This window comes from Dermacentor silvarum, chromosome 1 (genome assembly GCF_013339745.2).
Source record: "Dermacentor silvarum isolate Dsil-2018 chromosome 1, BIME_Dsil_1.4, whole genome shotgun sequence".
NCBI classification, from domain to species: Eukaryota; Metazoa; Arthropoda; class Arachnida; order Ixodida; family Ixodidae; genus Dermacentor; species Dermacentor silvarum.
Window position 1 is genome coordinate 302,330,328 of NC_051154.1, and position 18,788 is coordinate 302,349,115.

Genomic DNA, 18,788 nt, shown 5'->3' on the forward strand with positions numbered 1-18,788 from the left:
CATTTTTTTTTTTCGGGGGACGTTTCCCCGAGACTGGGCCGCACGACCGCGCGCGCGACCCTTCCAAAACGTTTCGCGACTAATCCCCCAGGGCAGGGCGCATGCGCCGTAGCGCCGTGAAAAAGGCGGATTTCACAGTTCCGTAAATTGCACATACTAGTACATCTAAAGCGGACAAAATTGATATATCGCAAGACTCTCAAAAAAACTAGTAATATGCGAGTAGAGCTTTTGCAAAACCCTCGTAAACAATGTAACAAATTCACGTAAAATATACATTGATATATTAAATTTGCCCATTTAGGATGATCTCATGGATGCAGTTATATTCGCCATCCGATTTCCCGGACTTTTTACTGTTAACCGCCGACCGAAAGTCACCACCGACGCCGCCATTTTGGCTGTTTTCATATCCTCGAACCCACCATACTCGCATCGCAGGTGTGGCCAGCAGCACCGCCGCACCGCGCCGCGGCTGCCGTAACCTCGAAACCGCACGTGTCAATCCGTTGCCAGCCGTAGCTTAGCCAAGCCAAACCTCACTGTGTTCGTTCGCGTGTTGTTTGGTCAGCTCTGCCAGCTCTGCCAGCTCTGCGGTCGTGTCTGCGGTTGATCGTTTGCTGCTGCGCGCTATCTTCAGTGATCACGTTTCCCGACCTTCAGCATCCACCGAGTTCCTAGCTGTTTCGTGCTGCGCTTTTCGTCGAGCGGATTCGCCGTTTACAGCGATGGCACCGACTGCTCCTTCGTCTTCGTCCGCGCCTTCGAACGAACTGCCAACCGCGAACTGCCCTCCGTGGACGAACTGCCATCCGCGGACGTTGCCTTCGACGATCTGCGCGCTGCCGGCGTGTCGATTCCAGCCGGGATAACCTTTGAGGGCTTCGCCGACGCTGACAAAGACCTCGAGCTATGTGCGGAGTTGACCGATGACGAAATCATTCGTCAAGTTACGGAGGATTCCGACGACTCCGACACCGAGAACGAAGAGCCAGCTCCTACACAGCCAACGAGCTCGGAGTTGACGCGAGCACTGATGACACTGTCATCGGTGTACAGCGGCAACACGACGTTGACTGAAATTGAGGCAGACATGATCGCGGGCAAGCGGACCGTGCAAAATAAAATAAGCGACTTCTTTGCGCCCAAGTGCTGACCTATGAGGTAGCGCCGGCCACGTCGTATTTTTTTTTTTTTAACGGCTCTTTTCAGAGCCACCTAAACGATGCATTGGCTGAATAGCAATGAGAATCTTGTACTCCGGCCGTGACCCTCTCCGTCAGCGAAAAATACCTACCAAAAAGGTGCGTTTTCACGTGCATTCGTTTTTCCGGACTGCCCGATTTCCCGGACGTTTTCGCGGTCCCTTGAGGGTCCGGGAAATCGGACGTCGACTGTATACAGAACTGCAATATCTGTAACTTGTAAACTTCGTACTTCTATTTTTTTTTTTTGAACTTACTCATTTTTGAAATCGGGCCCCAAGTCAATATTCCACTTCCAACAGTCAGTAGAATTTACATTTCTCTCTTAGTTGCACCAAATTTCATTAAAATCGGTCCAGGGGTTACCTCAAAAAGCATTTTTGCATTTTACATGTACTATTTGAATAGGCGGCATCGGAGTTTCCTCTCAAGCTTCCTCTGCAGGAAAATGCGCACTAGCGGCATGTTCCTCACAGTGGCATGCTGCACGACACTTCAGCAGCTAAAAATGACTTTTTGGGACAACCTTGCAAGCAGCTCACCACCGCCCACTGCTGCGGGCTCGGAACCAAATACATAGTAGGTGCAGAAGGTACTGTTATGGCACGTACACACTAGCGGCAAAACGCGCGCGGCGCGCCGCCGGCGGTCAAACTCAGCAGCGGCAGGGCAGCCACACCAACCGGCGGCGCGCCACTGGGGCAATCACGTGACAGACTAGACTCCTCTCCCCTTCTCGAACTATCCGGGAGCTCACGCGTGCAGATGATAGTGCGAAACGAGAAACAAGTGGTCGGGCGGGTCCGCATGACACCAGTTTCCCGCGCGCACGTCACGGAAGCGGGCCGCTCTCATTGGTCTCCTTCATCCGCGGCACGCAGCAAACCGCAAAAAATCGGTCCAGGAGCGATCCCTGCCGCAGCAACAAAAACCCGTTTCGCGGCTGCTTTCGCGGCGCGCGTCTTGCCGCCGGCGGCGCGCCGCACGCGTTTTTCCGCTAGTGTGTACGTGGCATTAGGCTAACCTGCTTTGCTTCAAAGCCACAGAAGACAGCACCTTAAAAACAACCGCTGACAATCGCAAAATGCATTGTTTTGAGAACTCCTTTACCTTCTAATCGGATCAATTCACACAGAGATGAGATAGGAAGATAGGCTGCTACTCACAGCATCCAGGCTGTGAGCCATCTCGCATGCAGTGCAGCAGTTGCACTCGAATTTGCCTCTTATCACAACATCGGTAAAACAAGGTTTTAAATACACAGATCTTAATGGAGATTTCAAGGGGAACTGCATTTATAGTACTTCCCTCTGTACATTATTTCGTAACATCCCGTTTCATTATAATGAGGTTGGAGTGTGGTACGATTTTTCAGGGCAAGGGCATGCCTTGCCAGATGTGTGAACTCAAATCCAAGCAGCAAATGAGCCTATCGAACTATGGAGAGTCACTGCGTTCTGGGCCTAAAGGGTGAAGACCAGCTGTGCTACCATCTTGTTAACCCATTTGCTTCCACAGCTGGCGATCTGCCGGCCGCGACAACCAAGGCCAAAGTCGGAGTGGCCAGCGATTTGCCGGCTGCTCAAAGAACGGCTGTTTCTGGCTATTTTTCATAAATGGCAGCATATTACAGGCTATTTACTAGTTGTTTTGGGTTTCACTATTTGTTTACACTTTCAGCAGGTGTTTAAAACAATGGAAAGCTTCCTGCTCGCCAAACTTCTCTCTGTTGTTGTAGTTGTTGCAACCTGAGTACCAGGCTAAAAAAAAAAAAACGTACAGCCTTCAGAGTAGGTTGATTTGTTTAAGCACATACCACCAAAAAACTGTGAAGCAGAACAATTTGATGCTGTGCTTAGTTTGTGAAGGCCAAGTCCTAAAGTCCAAGAGGCATTCTAAGTGCAAAAAATGCAAAGTACACTTCGTATCCCTGCACACATGAAACTTTTTTTATGTTCACTTTCCTGTTTTTTTTTCTTTTTTACTGTATCTGACCTGGAAGCCTTTTGTGAACAATATAAATCATACATTTTGTATATGCGATGTCTGTAGATTTTAGAGAAATTTTCTTACAACACGGAACATGCTCAACGAAGCAGGAAAATGAGCCACAGAACACCAGGCGCAGCGGAGCGCTGAACGGACGGAAGCGAAGGGGCTAATCAAGCCGAGTTAGGTCAGATGGTATAGAACAAGTATTGAATGAGTCTCCTATTGAACAGATTGACGAAGCAGATGAGCTGTTTTATACAGGTATCACATGCTGCATCCTGTAACACCGCTTGCACTGTTCAAGCAACTGGGCACCACTGCGCTATGCCGATCGACTGGCTAAAGGGCATCCAAAAGGGGTGGAGAGGTGGAGAGCGATGGATCAATTCTACACTTGGCATCTAACAAGTAGAATGTTGCCATAAAGAGCACCCCCGTTATTCACTGCCTCAAACAAAAATGCTGTACCTAAGGACTGGGACAGGAGGGCACAAATAGGCCTTCGTTGTCTAACGTTATGTCAAATCCTAGTTGGCTGGCACCAGATATGTGGATGTTGTGGGCTGGTGTACCCTATCAGCTAGCTACAGCCTACAAAAACACATGCAGCTCATCTCCACTTCCCAACATGCTGAAGGGGTACTGCAGCAGTTTTTCTGATGTACCAGCAAGGTGCCAACACAACTTCAGCACATGAATCAACAAAGTCATCTAAAAGGTGCAATTGAAATACAAGGTGGCAGTTGTCGTTTACAGGCTAAAACTTCTGGAAGTCCACTTAGACACACACGGTTACCAGCAAAGTTCACCGCAAATGGGCCCGGCCGCCTTGCTCAGTATGGTATGCGACCAGGTGGGTCCAGGGCTAAGACAATGTTTAGCAATTGTAGATTTAAAAATGTCTTCAAACAGCACAGTGGGTTATGAGCGATGCCACAGTGGAGGGCTACAGACTAATTTCGACCACCTGAAGTTATTTAACATGCACCTAAATTGAAGTGCACAAGCACTTTTGAATTCCACCCTCACCGAAATGTAGTCACTGTAGCCGAAAATCCAACCTGTGACCCTGTGATCCTGTTCTAATGCTATTCCTTTTCAGAGTTAGTTTTTGTCTGTGAACCAAGCAGTGTTCGGCCACATTATTAATGGGATCGGCTGGCCATGAATAGTGGATGGTAAGAAAGGAATAGAATCGAGTGAAAGACATCCTTGGCCCTGAGCGGCCAAGGTAACTTATTCAAGTGAAATGGATCTACACACCTCAAGTGCTGCCAGAGATTGATGCCAAAGCCAGGGCAAGAAGGGCCCGCAACGCTGTCACCGTTTACAGTAGAACCTCGTTCATACATTTCGGAAAAATATGCCAAAAAATTTACTCCAGAAGACGTACGATCCAGTCAATAAAAAAAAATATGCGGATCCCACACACTGTGGAAATCAATGTAAAAGAAGCTTTGTATGCCCCTTGCTTTGTTTGACAATAATTAGCAGTAATGTTGGCGGCGAATGTGTTATATATAGGGGTGTGCGAATATCAAAATTTGCGAATAAGAATAAAATAGGAATACTTAGCTTTGAATATCGAATAATGATAGGCACATGTATTTATGAATAAATTTGTTATGTTGGAACATTGCAATTACATTGTCAATGTTAAAAAACTAGACTAGCAAGCCGTTATTCTAAAACATTGTGTTTTTGGCTGGAGGCATGATGCTAGAAGAGCTTTGCTAATCATCAAAACCACAATTGGCTTAACTTGTTTGGTTGCTTGCAGTTCGTTTCGTTTTCATCATGGTAACTTTCTCGCACAGAAATGGTCGCATAGGTTCATCTTGTCTTACCAAGGCAAGTAAACATGTGTTGCTCGATAGCTAATGGCACAGTGCAACACTTCCAAAAAATCTATCTTACATGTGACACAAACGACTCCCACAAATAATTAAATTCCAAATGGCAAAAGGTTACATGAAAGTTGATTGATATTCAATCTTGTAAATTTATGAGCCATGTGTGAGCAACTACTGCCATGGTTGTATGCAAGTGTACCAAGCCCAATTATTTTGCCAAGTCATGCATCTGTGTGATTAGATCAGTACAGTGTTCCCACTTGCTTTTAGCTATGCTAGCACACGTCTGCGCACAACTAAACACCAAAGCACCAGCACAGGAAGAAATGAGCACTCACTTCTTCAGCACCTGCATCTGCCTCCTAAAAAAGAAGACATGCGTGTGAGAAGGCCATACATAAGCAACAGCAGGAAAATAACTGCATGCACCCATAACAGTCAGTGGCCGCAACATTCAGTAACTATTTTATGATGACCAAATTCAAGAAGCAGAGAGAAATAGAAGTAAAAATTTTAAGACTGGCAAGTATACACTACTGCAAAAATGTGTAGGTCAGCCGGCCAATGCTGGCCTTAGCGTTTTTGCAATAGGGTGCACTTATGCCAACAAGCTTGGCGTGAAGGGCATGCAAAGATTAACTGTAAGCACCAAGATCAAAATTTTATCATGCAGTTTTATTATTTTCCTCCTTATATGCTTGCAACTACAGACTGGTATGTCCAGTAAAGAGCTGTAAAGAACTGTTTACACCATTGTATTACTTGCACCGAGAACTTTTGCAAATAAAAATATATAATTAATAATCACATTTTCTGTGTAGCAGGTGCAGTTGTCAGTTTTGCAGAAATACATAATTGCATCTGCTAATTACCGCATGTCTCATTTTACTTCAAGCTTTATGGTACAGAGAAAACTTAGAGAGGAATAGCAATAAGGGAGGAAAGGTGGAAGGTGGGTGGGGGGCGGTGACGTGTGTGGTACGCAGTACATGCACGCAGTCCACCCAGTGAGCTGGCAAACATCAGCACAAACGCCAGAGCTCCATAGCTATGGGTGCAATGGCCAAAGCCGCAGGCATCTGTCCTTCCTGGCTCGCTTCGCGAGTGCCAAAAGTTCTAGGTGTCTGCTTCAAAGCCACAATTCGCACCAACCCCAAGCTTCTGAACATAGAGAAGGTTAAGTACGTCAAGATGTATTTGGACAGACTTACAGTGTGAGACATTGAATCGATACACCTGACAGAGAACAACTTTAACATCACCATTGAGGTCCTTACCAAATGATTTGGGCATCCTGAAGTACTAGTAGGTGACCACATTGACAGCCTTCTTGCTATCTCTCCTGACAAATGCTTGTGGCATGTGTCACGTCCCTGGGACCTCTACGACCACATACAGTTCCGTACCAGCTGCCTCTAAAGCCTGGCGTGCCAGAATCCAAGTACAATGCAGTTTGTGCGCTTTCTACCGGAGGACCTGGCTATACCACCAGCATTTCAAGATGACCCCTACCACCAACAAGTCAAGAGCTGAGCAGGTAGAGGAAGAGGCCATTTTGAAGTTCTCGCAGATTCAGGTGGAGAGCGATGGAAACGCAACGCAGCAGCACTAAACTCGGCAACATTTCGCTGCAACACTAAGCTTAGCAACAAGTACGGTAATGCTCTCGCATTTACACATATGAATTGCTTAGGTACCCCCAGTTTTTTTTTTTTTTTTTTTTTATTTCAGCTGCCGAGTTGGGTGCATCTCCTACACGAGTGCAGCCGCAACTCAAGTGTATACGATAAATAGCAACTTCGAGAAAATGCCTTCAAATGAAAAAAAATTTAATTATGGAGTTTTACGTGCCAAAACCACGAGCTGATTATGAAGCACGCCGTAGTGGGGGACTCTGGAAATTTGGACCACCTGGGGTTCTTTAACCTGCACCTAAATCTAAGTACACGGGTGTTTTCACATTTCGCCTCTATAGAAATGCGGCCGCCGTGGCCGGGATTCGATCCCGCGACCTCGTGCTCACCAGCCCAACACCACAGCCACTGAGCAACCACGGCGGGTTGGCTTCAAATGCCTTTGAGAAAGAGCATGAAAGAGTTCCCGCAGTTTATGTACACCAAAAGAGCCAGGCTGAGGGAGCGCTGCATCCACAACCAGCCCATAAGCCCTACGAAGTGCCGCTTACAATGCAACATAAGCTGCGCAGAAAGCTTTTGACAGGCATCATGAGGAGTGCATCAAAGCCGGTGGCAGTTGGGCAACAGTGGCAGGAACAACCCACTCTTTAATTGCACTCATTAACTTGCCACCAAATTTTTGCCACTGACTCGATCAAGGTCCCTTTCTTACAGGGTTGGAAGGCAACTCGCCGGAGTGCCTGGCGTGAATGAAGGAAAGCCATTTCCAGAAACTCCATACTTGGCATTTGTCTTCCCCAAGTGATGACGATCCCCGTGACACACAGATTGTGGTGCCCTCTGTACCAAGCAGTACAAATACAAGCAAACTTTGTAGTCTATGGCCTAGGTGATAATACAGTGCACGTGGCTTGCCATGGCTATGTTCAGCTAGTACAGCCTTTCGTTAGGCCTACAGCACAAAAAAATTGAGAATGAAGCTAAGGAACAGTGCCCAACTGACGCCAACATGTTGCTGTCGAAGCATCATTACAGATATCTAAAGCAAATGCAACTATCAGTTGTGAGCGAAAAGACCAAATAGTGAAGGATGACGGCTACTACCTAACCTTCGATCCAAGCAGCCAGGCACACTTTCAACAGGTGCCCCCATGTTGGCCTTCATGTAATAGGAACCTTTGATTCACCTGCACCACTTTGAACCAGTTCACAAATATGCATCAGAAATTTGGAAGCTCGATTTTTGTGCTGCAGGCACAATGCAACACACGAAGCAAATGCCAAGGTGCAGATGATTTTTAGCCGAATAATGTGCATAGAGTGCGTGAGTTTAACTGTCTCAAACTGCAGGTATGAGCGGCTTCCACGGCGTAAATACACCCTACAGTTGTGTAGACACATCAAACGCGTGTAATCAGGATTGTAAGCCTGAGTGCATCATCTTCTGCTGCTTCGCACCTGTACGCCTGCACCAAGTCTGCACCGACAGTGGAGAGGGTGCAGCAAAATAGTGAACCAGCCCTGCACCTTTAATACACCTATTGAAATGAACGGCGTGGTTCAGAGAGTGCCACCGCTGAAACGAATAGTAGGATGCAGCACCTTCTGAAGTGGTTCAGGTGGTGCAAGCGAATTGAACAGACCGAATGTCTTAATGGGCATTAGTAAAGGCGGAAAAAGTGTACGCATTTGAATATTAGCAATTTAATGCAAAGAAATATTGCATGAACTTCCTTTATTTTGATGAATTAAGATGTCTGCACAAGGCTTATGACGGGTGCCCTTGAACACAGACGCGTGGTATCCTTTCCTTACCTAACAAAAAAGTTCCTTTCGTAAAGATGGATAAGGGAACTTAAAATACACTTTCCCTCCATCCATGCTTCACGGCAAGTAAGTGTGAAGGGCTCCTCACCCAAGGTTAGGTAGTAGCCCAAAAAGAAAGGTTTCAGAATTTGGCCCCGTTTTCCCCTCCTGGAAATAAATTCTCTGCCTATACTGACAAAAGTAGCCAAGTAAGCAAAGTCCTCACTGAAAAACATTACAGGCCATCATCCACTGTGCTACACAATAAGCACACCATGCAGAAGAGAACTAGCAACAAAATAAAAGAAAGGACAAAAAAAAAATAATGGTACAAGTATTCACTTCCTCACATAACCAGATTTCTTCCCATCTCCTTTCCCAACATTGTCTAGCTAAATTTGCAGGTTCTGTGTAATCCTTACATAACTTTTCTTACCATGCCTCCGCTTTCATCTTTAGACTCTGAACCTTCAGCTTCCTGATCACCATCTCCATCGCCATCCTGTGCACCCTCTTGAACCCCTTCACCAGAATCGTCCTCTTCCATTTCAGCATTTTCGGCCTGAACAACAAAAAATGCACACACAAGGCAAAGCGTCAAGTTGCTATTTCGAGAGCACCAGACATTCAAGCTCAACCAATGTTGCAACAGACAACTGTGCAACCGTTAACTTAAAAAATGGAAATGAAAATGCTGTACAACTTCAAGGAGTACCGACACATAGTTTTGAAGTTGCAGAAACTCTACGCACACTTTTTGCATGTTAAAGTATGACAGTCGGCAAGTATAAAGGTTGGGAATTATAAGGTATGTCAACTTGATACTAAAATTAAAATTGAATTCTAGGGTTCTACATGCCAAAATCTTTATCTGATTATGAGTCATGAGTCAATCTGATTTTTTGTCGTCGTCACGGAAAACGGGTGCGCATTACAATCAAGGGCGCGTTAGAATCGAGTAAATATGGTATTTTCTGCCTAACGCAAGTTGGCCTCACTGTGCCCCCGGATCGCCTCCGGAGAAAGCTTGCGAGACTGCACTAAGCGTCAAGCCTCTCAGTTCTTCGGATGTTCGGCTTGGGTTGTATACGAAATCCCCTTGTCCTGTGGGAAGGTTTACATTGATCAAACAGGCCATTGTATAAATGAACAGCTAAAGGAGCACCAGCTTTCAATAAAGACCGGAAAAGGGTCTAATTTTCCCTTGCACTGCAGCGTATGCCCTTTGGCTACACATGATAAACCGTGCCGGTCTTTGCTGGCAAAAACAAAAATTCTGAGACGCAGTTGTGACCAGATGGCACGTGAGCTTTCAGAGGCTTTCTTCATAAAGAACAAGGGAGATTATTGTGTCAGTGATAACCTGATCAGATTGCATCAGAAAGAAAGCAGGTTTCTAGCACGCGCGTAGGCAATGTTTTTGCAGACATGAAGGTATAAATATGCGTGTTCTTTTGAATAAAACCCAGTCACAAGTGTATGCCTGTCCTTGTGCTCTTCTCGTCCATGTTTGTATCGCGCAGCACCTTGCTTAACAAAGAATCTTTGCCCAGCCCTGCTTGCGCATAACCCGCTGTCACGAAGTGACACGTCACTATAATTTTTTTCTGCGAGATCTGCGCAATTATACACGTTTTTGGGGGGCTTGAGGCACTGTGTGAAACATACTAGACGACTTGAAGCACATAATACTTCCGTTTTTTTAAAAGACAAGTATCATATTTGTGCCACACGCTACTGCCATACATTGTGCTGCATTTTTACCCTTTGTCATTTCAATCGTCGTGTGCTCTTAGCATGCAATCGATGTGAGAACATTAAAGCTATTCTTTTTATGTTACACAAGCTGCATGCAGTAGCAGGGAAAGCTTTAACTCCTACGTGTTTATGCAAGACTGACATGAAGCAAGTATGAGCAGCATTTCACACTGACACCAGACACACACGGCAACAAAACCCATTACTGGGCCAGTGCAGTGAACATGAGGTACAAGCATTACATTTTATAGCAAGTGTGCAGCCAGTTACAGGCGCTTAATTATTTTCTCCCTCGCAGTCAACAGAGAATGCACTATATAATTTGCTTATCCATGTACAACATCGCTGAAGGGGGTGCCAGCTCTGTTAGGAACAACTGAACCTGCTTCTCGTGTAGCCGAGTGTGAGCATCGCACAATTAGAGCACTTCAAGCCCCGACACATTCAGCAAAAGATAAGAAAAAAAAATCAAGTGAGGCAAAGACGCGTGTGCAGCCCTGTTTCTGTACAGGCTAGTCGTACGCTGCTTTTTTTCTTTTCGCGGTCAGAAGTACTCGGTCATGAAAAACACAGGACACAAAAACCATGCAGCAGCTTATTCATTTGTCATAACGAAACAATCGCTGCACAAGTTGTGGGTTCAGCTTCTGCCGGCGACAAGTTATCTTTTCATCCACTTCCCCCCCCCCCCCCTTTTCTTCATTATTTTCTACATTACAATTTCAACTGCACTTAATTTCCCCGATGCTTTCCTTGGCTTCATTGTCTGTTGGCTTTATGTGGTTATGATTAACAAAATCGAGCCCCTCAGTTCACCTTCTTTCGTATTTCATTGCGAGGGCCTCGAATCTGGCAGCCTTGATGTCATTAGGTCCATCAGTGTAAACATTTGGGCTTGTTGGTGTAACGTGTTTGCAGAATGTCTTCTTATAGCGCAAAAAACACATGGACGTAGAAAAAGAATGAAGACACAGACAGGCGCTAACTTCGGTTGTGGGAAGTTAGCGCCTGTATGTGTCTTCATCCTTCTTTTTCGGGTCAGTTTTTATCCTATTGGGAAGGGTGTAATTAAAAAAAACTTGTCTTTAGCTTCGAGAATTGCAGTTTCTGTAAGGCGTGCTATGGTTTCGTAATTTTGCCAGTCTTCTGGAGCATTTCTTTGGGCAGCTTTTCTGAACACTCTTTTTTTTTCTTTCTTGTTTATGCATTTCTTCCCTTTGCGGTTAAACCATGCATCGTTCTGCCTTAACTGCGGGTGTGAGACCCACATTTATGAACTTTCTAAATAAAATAAAAAACTTAGTTACGCATCCTATCAGACTTCAATATAGTTAGAAAAATGTTGTAAAGGTGTGCTAATAATGTAATACTCTTCGCCAAAAAACATTTTGTTACGGCTTCACACGTTAAGCCTAGAAGTGCGTCATTCAGTCAGCATTCAGCTAATGGTGGCTCTGCATGGCTCCTGGGGCTTCACTTGACATTTCACAAATGCTTTGCTCTTTCCAGCACTGATAAATGTCAAGCAGTCACCTACCATGCCCCATGACTTGCTCACATCACATTGTATGCTAAATACAACTTCATCAGTCAATGTCAACACAATCTTTCTGAACAGATGCAGCTAGCCTAAACTTGTTAAGACAGGTTGCTCGTGTAAACAACTAATTTCTCCAAAAGCTACGGCAAAGTGGCCACTTGGATGACTCATAAATGGTTCTTATACACGATAGAAATTCCCAAACTTGCTCAGCACATTTTACATTGCAGTTTCCTGTAGCTATGTCACCCTAGTCTTGTGCATTTTTTGTCCTCGTACCATCATGCTGCTTCAATATGCCTTCAAGATGAACGAACTCGCCCAAATCAAGTTGCTGCTACCCCTTTTCTACTGACTACCTGGAGTTACTTGCACCTAGAGCATAGTACACAAGCAGTTTCACATTCCACTCCCACTGGAATGCGACCACCACAGTGGCAGGGAATCGAAGCCACAACTTTGTGCTCAAGAGCAGAACACCACCGCCGCTGAGCCACCACGGTGGGTATAGAGCGAGCTCTCGCACTTCATACTGCACAGGCAGCATTCTTATGGCTAGGCCTTCCAGCAATGCAGAGTTGAAGCCGACGACGTAAGGTAAGTACCAAGTAGAGTCATTAATTCGAACTGGACAGGTCCGGTGTATAAACACGTGACAGCACTGTTGCCTCTAGCTCCGCATGTAAAATAACTTGTCTTTGAAAGCAGCACATATTTAAGTTACCGCTCCTACATGAAAACTTCAGCGGCAATGTTGTAACCATCACGATGACACTGGCCTGCAGGCACAACCTTGAAACGTTCGAAAAGCGAACCTTTCGCATGCCCTTGCATGATTGGTCAGAATCGTGCTTTGACTAGAGCAACCGTTCGCTTTCCCTCACATGACTGGTCATAATTGTGCTTTCGCTAAAGCACATTACAAGATGGCACCCCTTGATTCACACAGCCCTCACATTCCAATCCCATCATCACACCAGTTTCTGTCAGGAAAGAATGTTCCCTTGCCGAGGTTTCCTCAAAAACGGCATGCCGATGACGTTGGCCGACGCTCTGGTTTTCCGGCACTCGATGGGATACCGACCAAGCAGAAAATAAGAAAGCCATCGCTAAATTTAATGATCCTTCAAAGCAGCAGCAGGCAATCACCACGGCTCATGCAGCAGCTGCACAAATTTAGATTACAGTAGTCTAGTTTCAGAGGAACATACAGCGAGTCACTCATCACTGTACAGAAACGTGCTGCAGATGGCATTGGCACCACCATCGCCTGTTCGATTACTGCTCCATTGCGCCAAATAGTGTGTTTTTTTTAAACATGATAGATGACTATGTGAATGAGGCCTAACGCCTCGAACACAGTTTCATATTTGATAGTTCTGCAAAGGCAATTTCCGAACAAATTCTTTTTGAAAAAGGGCACACCTTAAAATCGGGTAGATACAGTAACTGTGACCTGCCAATTTCACGTTGAAAAATGCCAAAGGAGGGCAAGAAATCAGTGTTTTCAGCAGGCGATAACATATCCTATTATATAACTGTTCCCCAGCACCACAAAGAAAAATGCTGCAGCCAGTGGGGCCACGATCAAGTTCGAATGATTGATGAAGGCAAATTTCAGGTTCGAAATAAAAGTTTGGCCCCATGGAAATGCATGGGCGCCGGCCATGGCCTTCAGTCAGGGTCTAACTGAACGAAAAATTTAGTTAACCAAAGTCAAATTTAAAAAAAAAAATGATATACAGTAGAACCTCATTGATACAATACTGTTAAGTACGATTTCCTGTCACCAACATCCGCAATCGAGAAAAAAAACATACCCAATAGAGTTACTTATTTTTTACAGGTTCATATGTTCCCAAAAAATATGATCTTTCAGGATCAACGTTCAGTACATCGCCAAATTGCAACAGTATGATATGTTTTCCGGCGGCTAGATCCCATGTAAACAAGAAAATGCAGTCAAGAACAGTATATAGCCGACTGCCGTGGCAGCTTCACCACAATACTCACCCGCCCGTCTCATGTGTGAACGCCGGCTCGCACTCAGTTTCTTATTCCGGTACCAGCAAATCTTCTCCAGGCACTATTCACAGCTTTCACCACCAACCCTATTGCAATAATCATCTTCGCTTATCTGTTGCACAGCGTGTGGTTCCGTTGGAAGCGTACTGCACGCTTTTAATACGCAATAACCTAAACGCACCGCCATTTCCTGCTGCATACTGCGATCGTGTACCTATGTCTTCCAGCCCCAAGATACATTTTCCGGACATATACTGTTCTCGATTGAGCGCGCCTCGTGCATTTTTGCTTACATAGGATCTAGCAGCTGGAAAACGTATCATACTATAGCAGTTTAGTGATGTACTGAACGTTGATGCCGAAAAATCGTGTTTTCCGGGAATGTACGCACCAGTAAAAAAATGTATCGAGTATGAAAGGCTTAAATTCCCGTTCTTAGTAATTTATAATCATGTAAAAATAAGATACGGCACGTACTTGCAAATCAAGACACAGGAAACATCACAGCACAGACGCAGTTATGTATGTACCCCCTTCCACATGCACCATGAATTGGATTCACGTTAACGAACCCCAAGTGGTCAAAATTAATGTGGTGCCTTCTATACTGGCATCACTCATAATCCAGTATGCAGTCTGGGGACGTTAAACCCCACAATTTAAGTGGCACTTCTGCAACACAGTGCCTAATAGATACGCGAAGTTCCCTTCGCATATCTTAAACACAGGGCAGGCAGAAATGATTAGTACCACTTTACTGTGATGCACCCCTCCTTTACAATCCAAAAAGCCACCCTTGCAGGCAGCAATGCTTACCCCGTCTGCAATGTCCTCTGTGGTAGGTTCAGCAGGATCATAAAGCTCATCATTCTGAGTGCCAGTGGTGTCCTCCTCATTCTCTGCAGGACCCTCTCCTTCAGATGCACCTGCCTTCTTTGGCCGATCCTGATCTGCCTTTCGGTTGCCATCACGCCGCGCTGTTCTTTTCGGAGCAGGTGATCGAGAACGGTCTGGGGGACCAGGACGTTTGCGGTCCCCACGATTGTATGCACCTTGGCGGTTGCCATAACGGTCGTTGAATCCCTGGCGTGGCCTGTAGCGGTCCGGCTGCACAACCCAGTACTGGAGTTAACTACTGTTGGCCAACAACAGAGAGGGCAATGGTCTGTCACTAATTTGGTCAAACGAAGGTACTGCCAAAAATGGGCCATGACATGGTCGTCCAACTCATCATTGCAAAAGTAGAGGGCCAATATGGTCATACAAAGAACTAGGCTTTCGGTACACATTTTGACCCGAAATTTCAATGCGAAATCGCTACCTCTTAAGCTCCTTCCAATAACAGCTACCGCCATTTTGGCATGGCTTCTGTGACGTCAAGAAGTGCGGCGCCACCGCTACATCACCCACTCCGGCAACCGTGTGCGTCGTGCCAAACTTTCCTTGCTCAGCAAAGGCATCGCCTGTTGCATAGTGCCTGCAATTCTTCCACTCGCGCAATAAGAACAGCACAAACCAGGGAACACCTGTCAAAACTAGCTCAGACTGACCACTGAGACGCATGTACGAGATACCACAAGCCTACCGCGCACATCGACCATGCAGAACACATTTCATTTTGTCGCCATCAGTGTTCAACTGCTATATAAAAGATTCAAGTACAAATTGTCTATCGTGCCAAATGCAAATTTTGCCAGCCTGCTGTGGGACATGTATAGCTTAACATGCAATGCATACATAATTCAAGCTCAAACCTTTTGTCTCATGGCCCCTTTAATCTTGTGCACATGTTGCAACAAGAGCGAATTTAGCTACTGAACTTAAAAGTACTGAGAAACACTAATTTCACAGCCCCAATTGGCTTTGGCCGTATTCATATCTACTGCAACACCGTAGAGGCTTGGGCTAGTCGGTACATACTTGACAGGGGAACCAGCGCAAACTGAACTTTATAAACTCCCATATCTACTAAACTTCACTATTTCAGATTTATGCCATAAGGCTCACTTAGGCAACAAAAATTCTTGTACATTGAAATTGGTATGCTGATACTATCACTACACAAATGAAGCAGGGCAAAGATGACAAGGTGCCTCTAGCAGCCCCACTGATGAAGCTCCTGCATGCCACCTGGCTCATCTAAGTATGGCCCTCCCTCTCTGCAAGGCTGGAGATTCCCTGTATAGCATTTGAAAATACTGGCAAATGCAAGTTTGTGCAGCCAAGTAAATCAAATACGCCCTATTTTAAACAGTACTTCCAGTAGAACTAGCTGGCAAAATTTTTTTAGTTTTCAGCATGGTGTCCTTATTTCCTGCCGTTAAATTCTGCGACATTTTCCAATCACGAAATTCCTGCAAAGTCAGGACACCGAAACTAAAGGGCTTTATAGTACCTAAATTTTTATGCTCCAGGAGGATTCTGTTGCCAGAAGAATAAAGCAAGCGATCTACAACATTCTCCTGGTGGCACAAAAAAAAACCAAAAAAAAAATAGCCATACACTGGCAGGCAGAGAATTCCACACTAACTGAAAACTGCTTCTGATAGCAAATGAATGAGCTGCTTCTAACAAATTGAGGACTCTCCACACACTGTCTGGCCTCACTCGAAGTTTTTCCAATGTTCCCTTAAGATCACCATTCAAAAACATGTAGTCCCAGAAGAGGGTCCACCATCTGTGATCACGGCATCTGTGCAGACAAGTAACAAGCACAGTGGAGCCCATTCTTAGCCACAGCAGTAGCTTCCTGTTTCAGTGGATGAAAGGCATTTGAACCTAAGCAGCACCAAAGTGATGGTCACTCAAATGTGCACCACGCTGACAGCAGATCACCTCTGGTGACTCATCTTTTTCAGAAACAGCTCGCAGGATGCTATACGTCTACCCAATCCCACAAGTGCAAAGCTTTAGTGGTTTTCATCGACATGCAGCACTTTAGAGGTGCGCTTTACAAAAACGCTCAAAGGCAAAGCCTTATAAAGAATGCCTGAAGAATGATGCACACGCTAGAGATAGAGCGCTGCAAGCAGTCATGAGCCTTCGTGATCATTGTGTCTGGATCCGACGCTGCTCCTCCAGCACTTGACGTCCCTCTTGCGATTCACAGGTGCCGCCGAACATCAATGCAGAATATGACAGAAAAAGGGGCCACCCACTCCGAGGGCTGCCCAACCAATCATTCCCTGAGGACATCTCAAGTCAAGAGTGGCTTCACAGAGCGCAGCATGAGGCCTGCCTTACAGCCACGAGCTCGTTCTGGCCTCCTCCTGGCCGAACTGCTTTTTATGAAGAGCAACCAAAGCATGAGGGACGTCAACAGGCCCATGCTGCTGCTTTTCCAAAAAAAAAAAAAAAACAATTTCACACAACGGGCACAAACAAGCGCATACCAAAATCAAGGGGAAAAAAAAGACATGACGGGCCAGTGCCTGCTGTGAAGTCTGCTCTCACCTGGTCGTAGTTGCGTCTAAAGTTCGAACGAGAGGAAACGTTGCCTCCAAACCTCATGTCGGGAGCCATGCTCCCGCCCATAAAGGGGAGGTTATGCTGTGCCCACACGGGGCCACAATTCATCATTGGATTGAACTGCTGCTGGCAGAGACCAAACGGTGGCATTCCATTCTGCCAGGGGCTATCGGGAGCGGATCTTCTCGACATGATACTGCAAGCAGAAGTGTGGTCCGACGTCAAATGCTGCACGAGGCTGGACTCTCGAGGGAAAGAAAGAGAACAGACATTTTATGTCGGCTTAGCAGGATGCTCTGCAAAAGCTTTAAACATTTTGTTTTGTGAGCGAATGATGCAAGCATTCTCTTATACTCATTTGCAAGACGTGGCCAGCTCAATTTCAGCCGTTCCAAGGATGTCAATAATGCAGGCAGCCACGGCGAATAAATAAAATAAAACAGTAATAACAGATAATCAAAGCTTGCAGAACACACACTTCGTTGGATGCTGGCACTCAAATCACTACAGCCGCTGAAGTGAAAGCTCGCCCGCAATCATGAGTACCGCTTACAAGTTTCTCGCACGCGACGCTCTCTACATTAATGTAAGAATGGTTCAAGTAGCGTAAATTATTTAGTTCGGCCAGAGGTTAGCCTGAGAACACGCGTCACGGCCACAGCATTGGCAGTCAAAAACGCTGCTCAAATCATCAAGCAACGCGTGCGTCAGATAACCAAGCCTGGCTGACCGAACGGCCCGTTCGAATCCAGCAGTAGGGCAGGCCACGTCTCACCGAGTGCTTGCCAGCGAAGACTGATCACTGCAGCCGCTGAAGTGGTAGCTCCTGTCAACCGTATCTTACATGCACCGCTTATCACTTGCAAAACGTTATGGCCACTACAAATGGACACCGGAGATTTTAGCTACCGCCGTTACCACCACAGGCTATGCCACAGGATCTTTTCCATTGCTCTGCACTCGCAGTAGTAAATGCTGCCGGCTTCACATAAATTTCATGCAAGGGAGCCCTACCACAGCTACTAATGAGACCGTTAATATTTCCTCAGCCCCGGTAGAAATCCATTAACAGAAAAATGCGCATGCAATTTTCTTTTTCTTTCCTTTAGGCCTATCGTACATTTCGCGCACCACAAAATAGTAGGTTTTGGTGCACCAGTACAATACTGCTGCTGCACCAAATCCTAGATCCAATCAAGCCTTAGTCGAATTGCATGCCATTAATACTTAAGACACTGATCTCCATCAGTAGTGTTCCTACCGGTTGAACTCCAACGCAACGGACGACCCAACCACGACGACCGGCAACTGCACACTGCACCAATCGAACGTAAACACAAAGAGATGAAGAAGATGTGTCGAACATTTTGATGATGATAGCGGATCGAGCAAACTGAAAAGCTTTGCGCTCAAAGTCTTGGAGTAGGCTCAAAATAGTTTTATTGGTGTTTCAAGCAAACTAGTTTTTCTCTTTACGCAGTACAGTGTGTCATACACTTTCGTT

The 18,788-nt window shown here is 45.7% G+C and overlaps 1 protein-coding gene across 1 annotated transcript in view; it reads right to left on the reverse strand.

The window, feature by feature from the left end:
* The window catches only part of LOC119437254 (zinc finger protein on ecdysone puffs-like), a 58,358-nt gene extending 39,728 nt beyond the window's left edge, over nucleotides 1–18,630 (reverse strand). The window contains exons 1-5 of the mRNA XM_049660394.1: nucleotides 18,546–18,630; nucleotides 17,270–17,480; nucleotides 14,633–14,923; nucleotides 8,930–9,055; nucleotides 5,389–5,412 (exon numbers count right to left, since the gene is read on the reverse strand). Of these exons, the coding sequence (XP_049516351.1) occupies nucleotides 5,389–5,412; nucleotides 8,930–9,055; nucleotides 14,633–14,923; nucleotides 17,270–17,476 (648 nt within the window). The 5' untranslated portion in view covers nucleotides 17,477–17,480; nucleotides 18,546–18,630. The remainder of the gene's footprint in view (nucleotides 1–5,388; nucleotides 5,413–8,929; nucleotides 9,056–14,632; nucleotides 14,924–17,269; nucleotides 17,481–18,545) is intronic.
* Between the last annotated feature and the right edge of the window lie 158 nt (nucleotides 18,631–18,788).